General features: G+C 40.1%; 1 protein-coding gene and 1 long non-coding RNA gene across 2 annotated transcripts in view; one reads left to right on the plus strand and one right to left on the minus strand.

The window, feature by feature from the left end:
* RPGRIP1 (RPGR interacting protein 1) overlaps positions 1 to 19,325 on the plus strand; it is an 89,027-nt gene that overhangs the window by 23,266 nt on the left and 46,436 nt on the right. The window contains exons 3-11 of the mRNA XM_019832776.3: positions 2,908 to 3,040; positions 5,495 to 5,760; positions 7,036 to 7,135; positions 7,651 to 7,782; positions 10,167 to 10,272; positions 13,256 to 13,279; positions 15,410 to 15,556; positions 16,031 to 16,104; positions 17,966 to 18,111. Of these exons, the coding sequence (XP_019688335.3) occupies positions 2,908 to 3,040; positions 5,495 to 5,760; positions 7,036 to 7,135; positions 7,651 to 7,782; positions 10,167 to 10,272; positions 13,256 to 13,279; positions 15,410 to 15,556; positions 16,031 to 16,104; positions 17,966 to 18,111 (1,128 nt within the window). The remainder of the gene's footprint in view (positions 1 to 2,907; positions 3,041 to 5,494; positions 5,761 to 7,035; positions 7,136 to 7,650; positions 7,783 to 10,166; positions 10,273 to 13,255; positions 13,280 to 15,409; positions 15,557 to 16,030; positions 16,105 to 17,965; positions 18,112 to 19,325) is intronic.
* Positions 2,367 to 2,912, minus strand: LOC123386002. Its single transcript, XR_006599384.1, has 2 exons — positions 2,688 to 2,912; positions 2,367 to 2,577 (listed from the first exon to the last, which is right to left on the minus strand). It is a non-coding gene; the product is annotated as an uncharacterized LOC123386002 (long non-coding RNA).

Raw genomic sequence — 19,325 nt, forward strand, 5'->3', positions numbered from 1 at the left:
GGACCACGAGATCGTGACCTGAGCTGAGGTCGGACGCTTAACCGACTGAGCCACCCAGGCGCCCCCAAAAATGTTTTTATTTATTTTTGAGACAGAGACAGAGCATGAGCAGGGGAGGAGCAGAGAGAGAGGGAGACACAGAATCCAAAGCAGGCTCCAGGCTCCAAGCTGTCAGCACAGAGCCTGATGCGGGGCTCGAACTCACAGATTGTGATAACATGACCTGAGCAGAAGTCAGAGACTTAACTGACTGAACCACCCAGGTGCCCCCCATGAAGATATTTTAAAAGGACACCAGAACCAGCTGGAAGGGCTCACACTGGCTGAATCTGGGACAGTTTGAGTGTGAAGATGAATAATGATAGGGATGCCTGGGTGGCTCAGTCAGTTAAGCCTCCAGCTCTTGATTTTGGCTCCAGTCATGATCTCATAGTCATGAGATCAAGCTCCGCACTGGGCTCCACACGCTGGGCATAAAGCCTCCTTGGGATTCTCTCTGTCTCTCTTTCTGTGTCCCTCCCCTGCTTGTATGCTCTCTCTCTCTAGAAAGAAATAAAAATTAGAGGCGTCTGGGTGGCTCAGTTGGTTGACCATCCTACTTCAGTTCAGGTCATGATCTCATGGTTCGTGAATTCAAGCCCCGTGTCAGGCTCTGTGCTGACAGATCAGACCCTGGAGCCTGCTTCAGATTCTGTGTCTCCCTCTTTCTCTGCCCCTCTCCTGCTCATGCTCCGTCTCTCTCAACAATAAATAAACATTAAAAATAATTTTTAATAAAAAAATAATAAATTTTGGGGGAAAAGTGTATGGTATCAATGGATTATAACCCATTGACTAAAATAGGAATCCATGAAAGTGTATAAATATGTTATAATTGTATAACATGAGATTGTATAACATGTATAATCCATGAGGTTATATAAATATGTATATAAATATGTTAAGTAATAAATAAATTTATTGAAGGGAGATCTTTCCCTTATAGTACAATTCCAACTAATAAATGTAGGAGTAATGGAATGAGAATTATTCTATGGCTATGTCCTTATTTTTAGGAAATATACAATAATATGTTTAAAAGTAATGGGACAGACGCGTCTGGGTGGCTCAGTTGATTAAGCATCCCACTCTTGGTTTTGGCTCAGGTCATGATCTTACAATTTAGTAGTTAAAGGCTTGCATTGGGCTCTGTACTAACAGCATGGAGCCTGCTTGGGATTCTGTCTTCCCCCTCTCTCTGCCCCTCCCCTGCTCACACTGTCTCTGTCTCTGTCAAAAATAAACAAGCTTACGGGGCGCCTGGGTGGCGCAGTCGGTTAAGCATCCAACTTCAGCCAGGTCACGATCTCGCGGTCCGGGAGTTCGAGCCCCGCATCGGGCTCTGGGCTGATGGCTCAGAGCCTGGAGCCTGTTTCCGATTCTGTGTCTCCCTCTCTCTCTGCCCCTCCCCCATTCATGCTCTGTCTCTCTCTGTCCCAAAAATAAATGTTGAAAAAAAAAATTTTTTTTAAATAAAAAAATAAACTTAAAAAAAAAAAGTAATGGACATGATGTGTACAAATTACTTTCAAGTGGTTCCAAGAAATAATAAAGATATATGTAATATTATATATTGTGAGATATGCATATTTGGAGAACAATTTGGCAGATTTTTAAAAAGTTAAATATATACCTATCTTATGACCCAGCTATTTCATTCCTACATATTTGCCCAAGAGAAATTAAAAAATGTCTATATAAAGACTTATATTTTCATAGATGCTTTATTTGTAATAGCCAAAACCTGGAAATAATTCAAATGTCCACCAAATGGATAAATTATGGTGTATCTGTACAGCACCATGGATGAGTCTCAAAATAATTATACTGAGTGAAAAAGGTCAAAACAGCCCCCCAAAAACTAAAAAATAAAATGGGTACATAATGGATGATTTGATCTATATCAAATTCTAAAGAATTGAATCTATAGTGACATAAAACATATCAGTGGTTTCCTGGGAACTAAAGTAGAATTGGGATTAGGATGGAGTAGAGAGGAATGGATCACAAAGGGGCCAAGGAAACTTGGCTATCATGGATATGTTTGTTATCTTAACTGTGAAGGCTTCACAGTTCTAACACATGTCAAAATTGACCAAATTTTACACTTTAAATATATTCAACATATTACATGCTAACTATACTTTAATAAACCTGTTTTTTAAAAAACTTATCTTTTCCAAAGGATAGACCAGAGAGGGGGTAGTGGTGGCTTAGGTGGTTCTGAGACTGAAGTTCTGAGCGCTCTCTTTTAGGGAAAGAGCTATATTTTGAGTGCTGGAGTTTTAGGTTCTTTCCCATGCAATCAAGAGCTGAGTCTGGGCCAGTGAACATTAACACACTGAAAAGTGTGCTCTAGTTTCCTCTGCTTAGAACAAGCAGATGCTGAATTTCAAGGAGGCAACTTTGGGAACGGTTTCTCCAGACCACAAAAACAAATTAGATGACTCTTTGGTAATCAAGAAAGGTTTCTATCCATTTCCTTAGTAAGGGTTTGAAGATGGTTGTGGGCACAGTCTTTGTCTATGTCCAAATTATCTAGTAAGTAGAAAAAATAGAAGAGTAAATTAAAAAAAATTTAGACTAACAGCCCAATTTGATGTTTTTATAAAGAGAATGTACTTTCTAGACAGGAGATTGAGTCATACCTTGTGCTGAAACAATACGGAATTATATTCCATATCCAGGAATGCTGTGGAATGATAAAGAGGTCCATTAGCACACATTTCATACACTTCGTGAATTTCCTTTCAAACACATGACTCAGATAGATTGAAGCCCTCTAGACAAAATGTGATGAGAGACTTGATGGATTAAAAAAAATTACATGTAAAAATAATCTCTCTTTACCCTTTTCTGGGACTTTAGGTAAGAATATAAAAACTCAACCACCCCTGAGCAGAATGAGCCGGGAAGAATTGGAGGACAGCTTGTTTCGTCTTCGTGAAGAGCACATGTTGGTGAAGGAGCTTTATTGGAAGCAACAGGATGAGATCAAAAGGTACCTTGTGTTCTCCTTAAGCTGGGGAACAAAGGGGAACAGGGGCAAGTCAGAGAAGGAGGTTTTTATTTGCAAAACAAAACCAAAAATCATTATTGATCATTTCCTGTATCAGGCATGTTAGAAGTGCTTTGTGTATATTAACTAACTTATTATAAATGCAATTAACTTATTTAATACTATGAGGGAGGAGGTACTATTAAGAGGAAAAGAAAACATAAAAAGGTTAAGTAACTTGCCTAAAGTCACAACTAGTGAGTAACTGTGCTAAAAAGCCCTTAACTCCGAAATATACCATGTACACTAACCTTAAGTTATTGGCTTTCAAAAGGGCATCTCTTGGGATGAGACCTGGAGAGGAATCTGAGATGGAGTGTGGATAGATTAACAGATGGGAAGAATAGAAGTTCTGAAAGTTCAGAGTTTATCTCTAGGACATATTTTAAAGATATTGGTGTCAATGCTTTCCAGCCAAAGACTAGCAGGAACACACCTATAGTTGAGCAAGTTGGGTTTATTATTCACTGCAGCTAGAGAAATGCACACCATAGATGATACAGTCATTTCAGTAAGAATGTGTTAGAAAAAAAAATCTATTACAGGATTTGAGCTTCAGTTGGGTGATTTGTGGGAGGGTCCAAGGGTAACAGGAGTTTGCTCCAGATGTGATACCGTTAGAAAGCAGGGACAACTCCGCATTTGGATATTATCTGCAGGGAAGGTAGACTAGAGTGAAGCTAAAGCTGTAATTGGTTAGAATAGCACTCACTTATTAACCAGGAAAGGAGAATGTTTGGTATTTTGTGTGCAGCACAGTGACCTTGTGTTTGTGTTTAGATGAAATTATACAGTGGCCTTGTTCAGTATCACTCTATCATGGTCTCAGTGGCCTTGTCTGATGTTGGTATTGTGTGCGATTGTGTCCAACAGGATAATAACATGACCTAGCTGTGAACAACAGGCCAGCTTCACACAACACCGGGAACTAGTTAGGTTAGACCTACTCCCCAATGTCAAGAGCATCTTTTTGCTTTCTCACTGGTAATCCCCAGGAGTGGTTCAAAGCTTCATGTAGAATCTACAGGATACAGGCTTCCATTGTATGCCAACACTCTTCAGAGTGAGAGATTCTTTTATATTGCAGAGAACTTGAGAATCTGGTGAAAGCAGAAGGTTGCATAGGCCAAAAAATATTGCTTCTTGGTTGATAACCAAAAAGTACTTGAGATTATAGATATTAAGTGGCTAAAAATTAGATTCCATCACCCTTGGCTTTGGGCAATTTACCCGGCTGTTTCATGACTTGATTTCTTAATCTGGATATGATATGTAATAATAATAATAATAATAGCTAACTTCTACAGTGCTCACAATGCACAGCACTGTTCATTTTCTTTAAAAAATTTTTTTTAATGTTTTATTTATTTTTGAGTAAGAGACAGTGTGAGTGGGGTAGGGGCAGGGAGAGAGGGAGACAGAATCTGAAACAGGCTGGGCTCAAACTCACAAAGGGTGAGATCATGACCTGAATTGAAACCAAGAGTCAGACACTTAACTGACTGAGCCACCCAGGCACCCCTGCACAGCACTGTTCTAAACACTTTACATATATTTATTTAATTCACTTCTCCTAACAATCTAATGAGGCAGGTGCTATTTTTATCTTTATTCATAGATGAGGAACCTGGTCACAAAAGGTTAATGACGTGCCCAAAGCCACATAGTATGTCAGAACTGGCAGGCAGGGGGACCACAGAATTGGATGATAAGGGTTGAAAGCATGATTTTAGGTCAAGATGACAGATAGTGTGGGGCACCTGACTGACTGACTCAGTCTGTGGAGCATGAGACTCTTGATCTCGGGATTGTGAGTTCGAGCCCCACGTTGGGTGTAGAGATTAATTTAAAAAAAAGATGACAAACAGTGATTGACTGTCCACCATAGGTAAGTCTCAATATATACTAGGGGCTGTAGGGGTGTATACTAGAGGCTGTAGGAGAGTAATCCTTAAAGTTGGGTACATATACGGGGGTGTGCAGACAAGTGGGATGGGAGAAGTAAATATTAAAATTTATGCTTATATTTAATTACCAATTCTTTAAAAATTAGTATTTTTGTTTATGTTGTAACATAATCACAATTTATTAGGACAGAAGCCAATGTATATTATTTAAAAGTAAATATATAAATAAATACATTGACGAACCCTCCCCCCCCCCCACTTTTTTATTGCAATAGAATGGACAAAGATGGATACCACAACCTCCCTGTCCTCAAAAACTTACAGTGTATTGGGGATAGAAAATTAATTTTTTAAAGTATCGGTAATGGACCACAGTAGATAAATTTATATCAGAGATCAGTTCATGATGATTTGCCACCAAATGAACTGTAGAAATAATAACTCACAGAATTGGAAAGGCCCCTTCCACCGGCTCTACTTTTGCCCTTAGGATGAGGACAGCGTTGCGTCGGCTGAAGGCTTCTGGCCGGGACCTGAGGGCAGAGGTGGTGGAAGCCCAACAGCCTGCACCACGGCGGCGGAAGACGGGGTGGCGACAGCCCCCCACTAAGCACCAGCGCCCCCTGCTGCATGGGCTGCAGCTGCAGTTCCAGCGCGTCGGCCCCCCAGCTCCCCGCCACAGCCAGCCTCGGGTCCACGCGGGACACAGACAGCTCCGCACGGCTGGTGCGCCGGTTCCCGAGAAACCCAAGAGGGGTAAGGTTCAGGACCAAGTTTCCAACAGGGCTGAAATACTGGGAAGGACTGATTTGGCAGCCACATTTTCCTCCTTACTGCTTTATTCCACCTGCCCTTTTTCCCAGTAGTTTCTACCTTCCTAAAATCTTTTTTCTCCTGGTGAGATGTCAGGTTCACAATTGTCAGTTCACCATGAAGTACCAGAGAGGAGAGAAGCAGACAAGGGAAACAGGAATTCTGCTGACCAAGTTATGCAGGGGGCCTAGAAAGTAGATTAGAATTATCCTTGATGATGAGTGATTTTAGGACAGGTCCCTCTATGGGAACTATGGGACCCTGGACTAATGCTGTGCATCTAAAACTGGGATTATTAGCTTTTTTTGGAAAGTGGACGCCTTTGAGCCCATGATCAAACCGAGACCTCCTCCCAAGAAAAAGACGCATATACATAATCAAAACTTGGCAGGGGCACCTGGAAATTCTGAAGTCCAAGCTTAGAAATCAGGCTGTAAGTGAGAAGTTGCGATTTCTTTTCTTCCTGTATTCCAAATGGCTAAGAGTCTATGGCTGCTAGGAAACCCAACATTGAATTAAATAAAATTTTTTTGTGTAAATTTCCTTCACCTAGCCTCCTCATCCCTGATTTAGGTCCATAGGAATTTGTTGTCTTTAGTTAAGTCTAAGTTTAAGTTCAGTTTGACTTCAGCATTGCTGAGTATGAGTTATATACCCAGCATCAGAGGTAAAGATGCATTAGAGTTTTAGACACATAGTCCCTTTCTTCTTTGAAGCTTTCTTCTTCCCATTTATACGCACTTACTTGACAGTCTGTAGTCCCGCTCATTTATGAAGTCTGTATTTGCATATCTGTGCAAGAGTAAAGACTGAGAGGGATGCCTGTGGTGGCTCAGGCAGTTAAGCAATTCTCGATTTCGGCTCAGGTCTCAATCTCATGGTTTGGTGAGTTCAACCCCCAAGTTGGACTCTGTGCTGACAAGCGTGGAACCTGCTTAGTATTCTCTCTCTCTCTCTCTCTCTCTCTCTCTCTCTCTCTCTCTGTGTCTGTCTGTCTCCCTCCCTCCCAGTGCTCTCTCTCTTTCTCTCTCAAAAATGAATAAATTAAAAAAAAAAGAATTGAGGAAAAAGAAAAAAGAGTAAAGACTGAGACCCCCTCCCCTGAGATCAGCGGTTATTATAAGGATTTCCCCCCAGGTCTCAAAGCTCCCTACTTTTAGCCCTTAGTGTTCTGGAGAAATCTATTGCAGAGTCTGCATCTTCTGTCTAAACTTCCAGAGCCCAGTGACAGGCTGAGCTACACAGCCCCTCCTACATTCAAGGAACACATGACAAATGAAAAGATCAGAAGTGAAATATCCAGTGAATCCAGTGAACTGTAAGTTCTTACTCCTTTATCCTGCACTGTTACTCCTTCAGCTTTAATTGGAAATACATTATTTAGGGAACAAGTGAATGTTGGCATTTTGAAATCTTTCCAGCATAATCAGAGAAGCTGAAAGTCAACTCTAGGTCAAATTCCAACTTCATTGCTTAAAAGATGGGAAATCAGCATCTGTCTGTCTTTGAAAAAAAAGGCAAATAAAGGCCTTTTCCTTAATTGAAGGTATTCTGTCTCCTTCCCTTTATATTTTTCTCCCTTAGGTCATAATTAATTTATACTTCTGTTTGACACTTGAAAGCTATATTTTGTAAGATTAACCATCACACATACCAAAATTACTAACTCCTCTAACTTCTTTTCATACATGTGAGAACTCAGTTCTAAATGCCTAGAACAGCAATTTCTATGTCTTCTTTTTGTGTTTAATGTTCCTAATTCTAGCAGTATAATTTCTTTCAGCAAAGTCATAATTATGACTAAACTCATTGGTCTGTGCATGCTTTAAACAGTGCTCATATTGTGACCAGCAATACGATGCTGTTGGAAGAACCACCCAAGTCTCCTGAGAAAATGTGGTCCAAAGATGAAGATTTTGAACAGAGAAGGTCTTTGGGGTGTGCTCAGAAGGCCACAGAGCTTCGGTAAGAGTGCAGCATTCCATGCCTCAAGCCATATGAACTGGAAAAGTAAGAGATTCTTACTGGTATCTTTCCTCTGTCTCAGAGGAAAGGAGAATGCCTGGGGTTAAATTCAGTCTGAGAAATAGACCTGGATTCCTGTGTGGGTTAAGAAATGGATTAACCTAAAGAGAATGTTTATGTAAATTAGAAGATTTGCTGCTTCACTTCACAGAAGGAAAACTGTTTCATCCTCATCACAGATAGGAGTTCTCAGCTCTCACTGTGCATCAGTCTTTGGAGAACTTTATTTGATTTATTTATTTTTGAGAGTGAGAGGGGGAGAGAGAGTGAGAGAGGGAGGCAGGGAGAGAGAATGATTCGGGGAGGGGCAGAGAGAGAAGGAGAGAGAGAGAATCCCAAGCAGGCTTGGCACTGTCAGTCTAGAGCCTGATGTGGGGCTCGAATTCACGAACTGTGAGATCACGACTTGAGCTGCAATCAAGAGTCGGTTGCCTAACTGACTGAACAACCCAGGTGCCCCTGGAGAACTTTTTTTTAAAAGTAGACTTTATTTTTTTAGATTTATGAGTTTTAGATTTATAGCAAAATTGAGCAGAAAGTACAGAGATTTCCCATATATCCCTCATTTCCCACCCCCACAGCCTCCCACACTATCAGTCTCCCATACCAGAGTGGTATTTTTGTGACCATGGATAAACCCGCACTGATATATCATTATCACCCAGAGTCCATAGTTTACCTTAGGGTTCACTTTGGGTGTTGCACATTCTATGGGTTTGGACAAATGTATAATGACATGTATCTACCAGTACAGTATTATACAGAATAGATTCACTGCCCTAAACATCCTCTGTGCTCTCTGCCTGTGCATCCCTCCCTTCCCCCTCACCCCCGGCACCGTTGATCTTTCCACTGTTTTTCTGACTTTGTCTTTGGCCAGAATGTCATATAGTTGGAAGCATACACTATGTAGTCTTTTCAGATTGGCTTCTTTCACTTAGCAGTATGCAGTTAGGTCTCCTGCATGTCTTTTCATGGCTTGATAGCTCATTTCTTTTAGCACTGAATAATGTTCCATTGTCTGGATGTACCACAGTTTATTTATCCATTCACCTACTGAAGGACATCTTGGTTGCTTCCAAATTTGGGCAATTATGAATGAAATTGCTATAAACATCCATGTTCAAACATAGTTTTCAACTAGAGATGTTTTAAAACCACAGGAGTCGGAGGGTGGTGTCTGGGGGGGTCTGAGTTGGTTAACCATCCCACTTTAGCTCAGGTCATGATCTCACGGCTTATAAGCTCGAGCCCTACATCAGGCTCTGTGCTGTCAGTGCAGAGCACACTTGGGATCCTTTGTTTCCCTCTCTCTCTCCCCCACTCGCTCTCTCAAAAATAAAAATCTAAAAAACAAATAAATAAAACCATGGAAGCCTGAAGAGGAGGTGAGTGAGGGATGGGCTAAATAGGCGATGGGTGTTAAGGATGGTACTTGTTGTGATGAGCACTGGATGTTGTATGTAAGTGATGAATCACTGAATTCTACACCAGAAACCAATATTACACTGCATGTTAACTAACTGGAATTTGAATAAAAATTTGGAGGAAAAAAAAAGAAATGTTCTAATCAAAAAAAGACAATATTGATTAAGAAAACAAAAAATAATATATGAGATAATACAATATGGAACATACCACATAAAAATAAATAGGTAAATAAGTTATATAAAAGAAAAAACGTGTGTATCTTATAATTTATTTCATGTAAACAGATTCTGAAAATTAAAAAATAGATAAAACCCTACAGAAGTCTGGGCCCTATACCAGAGATTCCCTTTCAATTATGTGGGAGTGGAGTTCATGCAGTATAATTATAAAGATTTCTCCAGATGATTCTAATAAGCAGTTGGGACTGGGAATCCCTGAGATAGAGTCTAATGAGCCCAAATCCTCCTCAATACCTTTCAAATAATAAAGAAAATATGATCTCCTATGTTCAGAAATAATAATCTTCCCTTGTGTTCTCCATATCCATACCTTTCCAGTTTCTCAAAGGAAACAAGACTCAGATTCAGTTGGACTTTGCAAAGTTTATGGGAAGCTGTAAGCACCATAATTTTCAAAATAGCTATTATGTTTTCTCAGAACACAGAGTTTTAAGGTTGGTAGTCTCTCTCTCAAATCTCAGCTGGTGTGAAAGGGAAATGGGAGAAAAGAGGTTATTTATTGGGGTATACATTTGCTTCCTACTTCTGCTATGTTGTGGGCAAGATAAAAAGGCAAGAGGAAGAGGAAGATGTTCCTGGTGCAGTGTTGGGGGAAAGGTGTTTAACTCTGTCCATTCACAGAGAGAATGTTTCAGCACTGTCTTCTTTGTCCAGAGCTTCCATTAAGGAGAATATAGAGCTGATTCGTCTTAAGAAGCTTCTACATGAAAGGAATACCTCGTTGCTAGCAACAAAAGCACAATTAACAGAAGTTCAAGAGGTGAGCTTCCAGGGCAAGTTAGCGTGGGATGGTCTGTGGTACCTTAAATCATAGAACCCTGGGATCCTTGGCTGTTTGAGAAGCCCTGGGTCCAATCGGGCATCCAGGTCCAACTGAAACTGTCTGTTGCCAGGTTGGGGGGAAAAGAGCCAGTTAGAATTATTTTCTCCATTATACACATGGAAGACCACAACTGAGAGAAAGTAAATTACTCATCTCAAAACTTATAGGGGATATTCAAATCCACACCTTGCAATTCGGAGTCTATTCTCTTTCCAATATTCACATTATCTCTCTATTAGGAAGAAAGCTCAAGCCCTGCCTTCTAAGGTAGAATTAAGTGGGGTTAACTTGTGCTCAGGGTTAAGTTCCCAGCCAGTGGCCACAATGATAATGTAATTAAGTTGGGAAGCCAAGAGCAGTCACAGGGGAAGGGAAGGAGACTAGTCTTTACTAAGCACTCTGTATGTGCTAGACTCAGTCCCAGAGTTTAAGCCTGAGAACAACCCTCAATGTAAGAACATTTAATGGATGGGGGAACTGAGCCTCAAAAACGTTAAGTAACTTGCTCAAGTCATAAAAATAGTAAGGGGCAGAGCAGACTTTGAGTCTGGGTTTATCTGACACCAAGGCTCATGGTCTTTTCTCATTACCACACAATAGAAACTCATATCTGAATGGTGGAAATAGGGCATCAAGGGTCTAAGTGATAGATTAGCACCATTCTTTTATTGGATAAATATTTATTGAGTGCCAGGAACCGTGCAAAGCCTTTGACACAAAGATTACAATGTAAGACAGCTCATGCCTTCAAGGAACTTACCAGAGAGAGAGAGAGAGAGAACAAGATGTAAACAAGTACAGCTATCTGCATACAGGGTATTGGGGACACAACAGAAAGTAGTCAGATCTACCAGAGAATGGGGTATGGGATCCAAAAAAGATTCATAACAGAGTATATTATTGAGCCAAATATTGGGATACTGAAAGATTAGCAGGTGCTAGTGAGTATGCAAGAGAGGGGAGGGTTTTCTAGAGGAGGAGAGGTGTAGGCCAAGGCATGGAGGTGAGAAACATCAGGGTCCAAATCATGGAGGCCTTATCAGGATTTTAGACTTAATCCCATTGACAGTGGAGAGCTGCAGAAAGGCTTTAAATAAGTTGATAACATGATCAATTTTCCCCAAAGAGATCACCTTGCTTTTGTTTTTAATGTTTGAACTTTTTTGAAATACATTTTAATAAAGAAATAATACCTTAAAAACTATTATAAAGCAATAATTCTTAATTCTGGGTAGTAGAATTATAGGTGACTGATATGTTCTAGTATTTTTCTGAAATTTTCCACTTATCAAAAATTACAAAACTACAAGGAAGGATCATCTAGCAGTGGAGTGAATGATATAGGTTGGCTGGTATAAGTAAAGTGATCAGGTATGAAATGAGTTCAGTGGTACAAAGGACATAGGATGAGGGTTCCCACCAAGACAGTGAGAGAGGCCCACGGAGAGAGGCCCACGGAGAATTGGCAACTTGCAGGAAATAGAAGAATGACATCATCACCAAAAGGGAGTGGTTGGGGGAAAAGGGGAAATAAAGATGACCCCTGGGTATCTAGTGTGGGCAAGAAGATGGTGGTGGTGTCATTCATCTAGGTTGGGTTCAGTTTGCACTGCCCTGGGTACTTCTGTTCTGATGGGGACAAAGGGATCTTTACAAGGTCAACCCCCCAACCTGTATTTTGGAGAGACCTATACATCTGCTTGTAGTCTTTTGATTTGGTTAATTTTGGTAGCACCTACAGAATATGGAAATATGAGATGGACGATAATTTAAAATTGTATGGGTAAATAGCAGTATTTGTAGGATTACATTTTTTTTCTATAACTCCATCTATTCCTCCATCACATTGAAGGAAAAAAGGAAGAAGGCCATTCTAAATACTTACCCATGTTAGTGGGAGGGGTGGAGATGGCCTAAAATGGTGAGTAATCTCCCACACTTTTTAAAAATGTTTTACAATTTGTTTTTCTCTAGCAGTTTACCTTTCTAGTCATCCTTTCTTACACATGTAGTAAAAAAAAAATTGCATTCTCTTAATCCCTTAGCAGCAAAATATGGTGGTCAGTAGCTCAGACTCTGGAGTTAGACAAGATGATGTAGAGTTCTGCTTCGGCCTCTTGATAGCTATATGACTCTGAGCAAGTGACTTAGCTTCGGAGCTTTGGGTTTCTTATTTTTAAGGTTTAGGTAATAATGTCTACCTCTCAGATACACTGTGAGAATTAAATGAGATACAATATATGTGAAACAATTGTAATGATCATAAGATAATAGATCATGAAACACATAGTAACTGCTCAACCAACAATAGCTGTTGTAGGTAGTTTGGTTATTGTTTTTTCTGTTTCTGAAACTGGGAAGAGAGCTTTCTGAAATATGCTGAGTAAGAGCACCTACTTTGAAAATAAATGTTTTTCTCAGATAATCTACCAAATGCAATACAATTGTGAATAAATGACCCTTCCTTAAAGAAATTGTATCATCTGTTATATTCACAGACTTCCTGGCAAGCTAAGGCAGGGGAAAAGTAGCAGCAATTAGTTTTAAAAAAAAGTACACAAACTGACTTTTTTTTTGATTTGTGAGAATTTTTAAATATCTCTTAGGGGAACCTGGGTGGCTCAGTCAGTTGAGCATCTGACTTCGGCTCAGGTCATGATCTCATGGTTTGTGGATTCAGGCCCTGCATCAGGCTCTGGCTGACATCTCAAAGCCTGGAGCCTGCTTCAGATTCTGCGTCTCCCTCTCTCTCTCTGTCTCTCCCCCACTCACTCTCTGTCTCCTCTCTCTCAAAAAAATAAAACATTAAAAAAATTCTCATATCTCTTTAACCACTTAAACGTTTGTAGTACAGAGATAAATATTAAAACAAACATCAAGCTGATATGTGAGTAGAATAATATGTATTTCTTTCTTTCAGGCATATGAAGCTCTGCTCCAGAAGGTACTAAATAGATTCTTTGAATCTCTGTTTCTTAGTAGTAAAAGTAATAAAACCCAAAGAAATTTGTATTAATCTTCAAGTAATATGACACCAGAATTTAGCCAAGTAAATTAAAGTTATTATGACATATAATTTCTTTTTTTTTAATGTTTATTTATTTGGGTAGGGGGGCAGAGAGAGAATCTCACCCAGACTCTGAACTGTCAGCACAGAGCCCTATGTGGGACTTGAACTCACAAACTATGAGATCATGACCTGAGCTGAAATCAAGAGTCAGACGCTTAATTGACTGAGCCACCCAGTCACCCCTATGACATACCATTTATATTAAGACAAATGTACTATTACTTTTGTCAGAAGATATTTATTGTGCCATTTTCATAAAACTGAAATACAAGATCTGAAATATTTAGAATAGTATTTTTCAGCCTATTGCTAAAGAGAATTATATAGCATCTGTTCAGAAATTCCTAAGTATTCCTCTAGCATGTATAAGGTGATGAAATATAGCAAACTTGTTGCATATCTTCTCTGAGTTCTTAAATGTTCAACCCCATTCATTCCTGTGAAAGGAGTAGAGATCAAGCTGGGTGAATGTCCATGATTAAGCGTAACTAAGACAGGGGTGCCTGGTGGCTCAGTCAGTTAAGCGTCCAACTCTTTTTTTTTTAATTTTTTTAACGTTTATTAATTTTGGACACAGAGAGAGAGAGAGAGACAGAACATGAGTGGGGGAGGGGCAGAGAGAGGGAGACACAGAATCTGAAGCAGGCTCTAGGCTCTGAGCTGTCAGCACAGAGCCCGACGCAGGGCTCGAACTCACGGACCGTGAGATCATGACCTGAGCTGAAGTTGGGCGCTCAACCGACTGAGCCACCTAGGCGCCCCAGAAGTGTCCAACTCTTGATTTAGGCTCAGATCCAAATCCAAAATCCCAAAGCCTCCTTGGGACTCTGTCTCCCTCTTCCTCTGCTCCTTTCCCGCTTGCTATCTCTCCCTCAAAATAAATGAAAATAAACTTAAAAAGATACAGGTTCTCTAGTATTAAAAAAAGAGAGAGAGAGAGAGTTACTAAGGCAGAGTTCCCAGCACGAACACCCACAGCTGTTCGTTACCAGAAATGTCCACCAGAAAAATGCACGCTTAACTTCTAGAGTTAGCATTGCTTGCTAGGTGCAAAGGGAAGAGTATATCACCATAAGAAGCATTCAGATAAATTGGAAATTGATATTCAAAGCCTGATAGGAACTTTTAAAGAAACATCTCTCCTAAGCTAAAATGGAATCATGTACCCAGAGGAAAAGAACACATTCTCTTCATTTTCTTATCCCTTAAGGTGTAAAGTTAGGTTATTGATTTGTGCTGTTTACAGTTGTAAATTTCCCTCTGAGCACTGCTTCATGAATCTCCTAAGTTGGGTATGTTGTACTTTTCCCCCGCTTATCGCAATGCATTTTCTAATGTCAGTACTTTATTTAATTTCTACATTTTGGTGAATTTTCCAGTTTTCCTTCTGTTGTTGAGATCTAGCTTAAATGTATTATTATTGGAGAATATACATTGTATAAATTCAGTCTTTAAAACATTTATTTTGGGGGCATGTGGGTTGTTTAGTTGGTTGGGCGTCTGGCTCTTGATTTTGACTCAGGTCATGATTTCACAGTTGGTGAGATTGAGCCCCACATCGGACTCTGTGCTGACAGCACAGAGCCTACTTGGGATTCTCTCTCTCCCCATCTCTGTGCCCCTCCCCTGCTCACACACTCTCTCTTTCAAAATAAATAAATAAACATTAAAAAAAAAAGAAGCATTCAAATAGCTTAGAAAGTAAACGCAGCTGTGAAAGGTGGCACTTCACTTAGAACCAGGGTATAATTTGAACCTTGGGAAAATTAATGCTCCAATTAAGAATTATAGGTTCCTGGAGTGGAAAATCTTCACTAACAGGGAAATGATACTTCCTGAGAAATACTAGGGTGAAAAAAAAGGTCAATTTACAGTGCAAAGGGACCATGCTATTAACCAAAATCATTCTTCTTGACATCCACTGGGGAATGCTAGGGTTGCTGGTATCTCGAGACCATTTCTGCTGATATGACCATTCCCAAAGCAACTTTCCTGTTGCCCCAGAATCAGGGAATCCTGAGTGCAGCCCATGATGCCCTTCTCAAGCAAGTGAATGAGCTCAGGGCAGAACTGAAGGAGGAAAGCAAGAAGGCTGTGAGTCTGAAGAGCCAACTGGAAGATGTGTCCATCCTGCAGATAACACTGAAGGAGGTAAATAACAATAGTAATTGAAAGATAGCATCAATTGTAAATTACATTTCAATTTCAGAGATGTTAAAAGTGCTTCTTAGCAACAATATGGCTGTTTATTTTTTTCAGATAAGTAAGATGAGGCTCCAAGTGATTAAATAATTTGCTCAAGATTACACCATTAGGGGGGAAACTTGGATTTATACTTGTGTCCTCTGAAGTTTTTGCTGTATTATAATGTTCCACTATTTCCTTAACAGTAGAAATCCAGACACTGTGAAAATCTGCTTCAGAGAATCCTCATTATTTCCAATAAAAGTTTTTATCACACTTTAAATTGGTTTGAGTCTTTCTAGTTGAATGGCTCCTCATAGACATGTGAGATGAACATAGAAAACCTCCTATCCAAGCCTCACTCTGCCACAGAAGAGGAAAGACCTGTGCAAGGAAATCGATGTTTGGATTTTATCTCAGGCACTTTTCTGTCATTCTTAGTTTCAGGAGAGAGTTGAAGATTTGGAAAAAGAACGAAAATTGCTGAATGACAATTATGACAAACTCTTAGAAAAGTAAGTACCAAGTTTGGATCCCAGAGCACTGTTTGCTATAAAAGACAGTTATAGAAAAGGGTCCTCACATTCTAAAAACACGACCCAGTGTTGGTAAGGATATGGGGAAGCTTACACTCAATACTCTTAGTGAGAATATAAATCAGCACAGTCTTTTTGGAAGGGAATTTGATGCTATCTATCAAACTGTTAAACATGCAATACATGTATTTGCAAAGATGATGTATAATAAGAATTTTAATTACTGCATTGTTGGTAATAGAAAAAAAAGTGGAAACATTCAAATTTCCTTTGATAGGGATTGGTTAAATAAATCATGTTGCATCCCCACAATAAAATACTATGAAGCTGTTAAAAATGAAGTAGATCTATATGCCTAAAACATATTGTTAAAAGTCAAGTTGCAAAAGACTATGTTAACTCTGACTTAATTTATTGTGTGTGAGTGTGTGTGTGTGTGTGTGTGTGTGTGTGTGTGTGTGTGAATCTGCAATCCTCTAATGAGATGAAAGGATTAGAGTAGGGCAAAGAGGAACCTTCACTTTTAATCTATATACTTCGGTATCATCTTGATTTTCCACAACAAGCATATATTCATTTATTAATTTTGAAATTTAAAATACCTGGAAGTTAAAAAAAAAAGTTAAATGTGCCTTCTGACTCAGTGTAAGGCAGCCGAAGGTAGATTGGGGAGGTAGTATGGGAGTATCCTGGGAACATCTGATGCTCTTCAACTCAGTGAACCAAAGTAGTGAAACAAATGGCAAACGTTACTACTGACCTCTTCCCTTCATCACTCAGAACATTATCTTCTTGGATCATCATGTAACCTATGGATAGGAAGGGCCAAGAACTCTTAATACGAGCCTAAGCAAGTTGTTTTTAGACCACATTTATTGCAATGATAAATAGAAAAAACACAAATGCAAAAATAATAGCTTGGGGGAGCCTCAGTTATGCATCTGACTGACTCTTGGTTTCAGCTCAGGTCATGATCTCGCAGTTTGTGCGTTGAAACCCCACATCGGGCTCCATGCTGACAGTGCGGAGTCTGCTTAAGATTCTCTTTCCTTCTCTGTCTCTGCCGCTCCTCCACACATGCACACAACTCTCTTTCAAAATAGATAAACTTAAAAAAATAAAGGAAGAAGTAATAGCTTGGTTATCAATATCTCTTCAATCAAAGACTGACCATGTGTGTTTTACACTCAGAATGGGTCTGCCCTGGCAGCTAGATACAGGGGTGTGCAGGGTACAGTCATTGGGAAGTTTAATTCCTGCCCTTCAGTATAGTAATTTATAATCCAGTTCAAAGACCAGTATTTTCTAGACCAGCCATTGGTGAAGATAGAGGAATGGAGTAAGGAAAAGAGGAGACTCTGGTCCTCATTTTTTAAAAAAGTTTATTTAAGTAATCTCTGCACTCAATGTGGGGTTCAGACTCACAACCCTGCAACCAAGAGTCCCATGCTCTTCCAGCTGAGCCAGCCACGCGCTCCTGTTCCTCATTTTTAATTGAGCAGGCCTGAGAATGTCTTAGTACACAGTTTTGCACCTAAAGAAAGCCATCATGCTGGAGAAGTTCCTTGGGAAATAGATGTGACTTGGGTTCTTTGCTCGGTGGGGTATCCAAGACCTAAACAGAAGTGATACTAAGGAGCTCCTCAGTAGGACCCCAAAAGTTCCAAGGCAGTTGGTAAATGACAGTTACAGAGAAACGAGGGACAGAAAAAACATGTAGGGGAATGAATGATGTGCTAGGCCCAGGAGATGCTGAAACTGTGTATTAAAGACGTCACATCACACACCTTTGAGTATTTATCTGACAACTCTCCCCTCGTTTCTTGCTTCCCATTTTCAGCATGCTGGACAGCAGTAATCAGCCTCACTGGAGCAATGAGCTTGTGGGAGAACAGCTACAGCAGAAAGTCTCTCAGTTGCAGGATCAGCTGGATGCTGAGCTGGAGGAGAAGAGAAGAGTCTTACTTCAGCTGTCCAGAGAGAAAGGTAGGTCAGGCTGTGAAGACCTTTCTCAAATGAGGCATCGTCTATGTCTGGTGTAGGAGAAGGGAGCTTGGGCCAGCATTTCTAGTATCCCCCTCCGAATCGTATTTTTGTGTGGGTCAGGAATAACTAGAATACGAACACTGGCACTCAGATCAGATTCACAATCAAGAAAGCATGACATCTGCCTCACATGCATATATTTTCAGTTGTAATGCGTTTTCATTTGGGAGGATGAAAACTCTTAAATTTTTTTTTTAATCTTTATTTATTTTTGAGAGAGAGAGAGAGAGAGACAGAGTGCAAGTGGGGGAAGAACAGAAAGAGAGGGAGATGCAGAATCCAAAGCAGGCTCCAGGCTCCAAGCTGTCAGCACAGAGCTCGACACGGGGCTCGAACCCACAAACCGCAAGATCATGACCTGAGCTGAAGTCAGATGCTCAGTCGACTGAGCCACCCAGGTGCCCCGAAAACTCTTAAATTTATCACGTTTTTAAACGTTCACTTTATTGAAAGTATTAAAAATGAATTTCTCTGCCTTTTATTCTTATCAGTCGTTTTAGAGGTGGTTGGGAGCCTTGTTTTTATTTTGTTTAGTACCTAATAGCTCAAATTGAGAAGCAAATTACTGCTCTTGGTTACCACTGCCATTTCCCCCTGTCTTAACTCTGAGGTCATGGTAGATAGTTACTGGGAAGATTTTTAAATACTGTCAAAGAGACCTTTGTCTCACTTCTTTTTGCTAGGCTGGACCTTGACATTTAGTATCAAATTTATATTTCATCAGATTCTAGTACATTCACATAAGAGAGTGAAGGAAAAAAAATACGACATCAAGAAAGATAGAGACAGGAATCATAAAAAGATAAAGCTCAGTTCATGCTAAGGACCTTGTAGTTTGTACAAAGTACAAATAAAATCTTGTAAAGGCTTTGGGGTAATCTAATAATCTTCCCCCTCTAATGCATGATAATGAAATGATCACACTAAACACAGATCACTTCCCTTCCCTAAAACACCCACATCCACCCACCCAAACAAACACACACAGAAATGCCCAAATGCCCATTCTCCCTCCCTCCACATCAGGGTGGGGGTAGAAGTGGAGGTGGGTGCCACAGGGAGCCCATAACAGAGAAGTCAGAATGGAGTTGAGGAGGAGTTGGAGAGATACAGGTTTGGCTGGTGCTATCAAAAAGTTTGCACTGGAGGGGTGC

The sequence above is a fragment of the Felis catus genome, chromosome B3, assembly GCF_018350175.1.
Source record: "Felis catus isolate Fca126 chromosome B3, F.catus_Fca126_mat1.0, whole genome shotgun sequence".
Lineage (NCBI taxonomy): Eukaryota > Metazoa > Chordata > Mammalia > Carnivora > Felidae > Felis > Felis catus.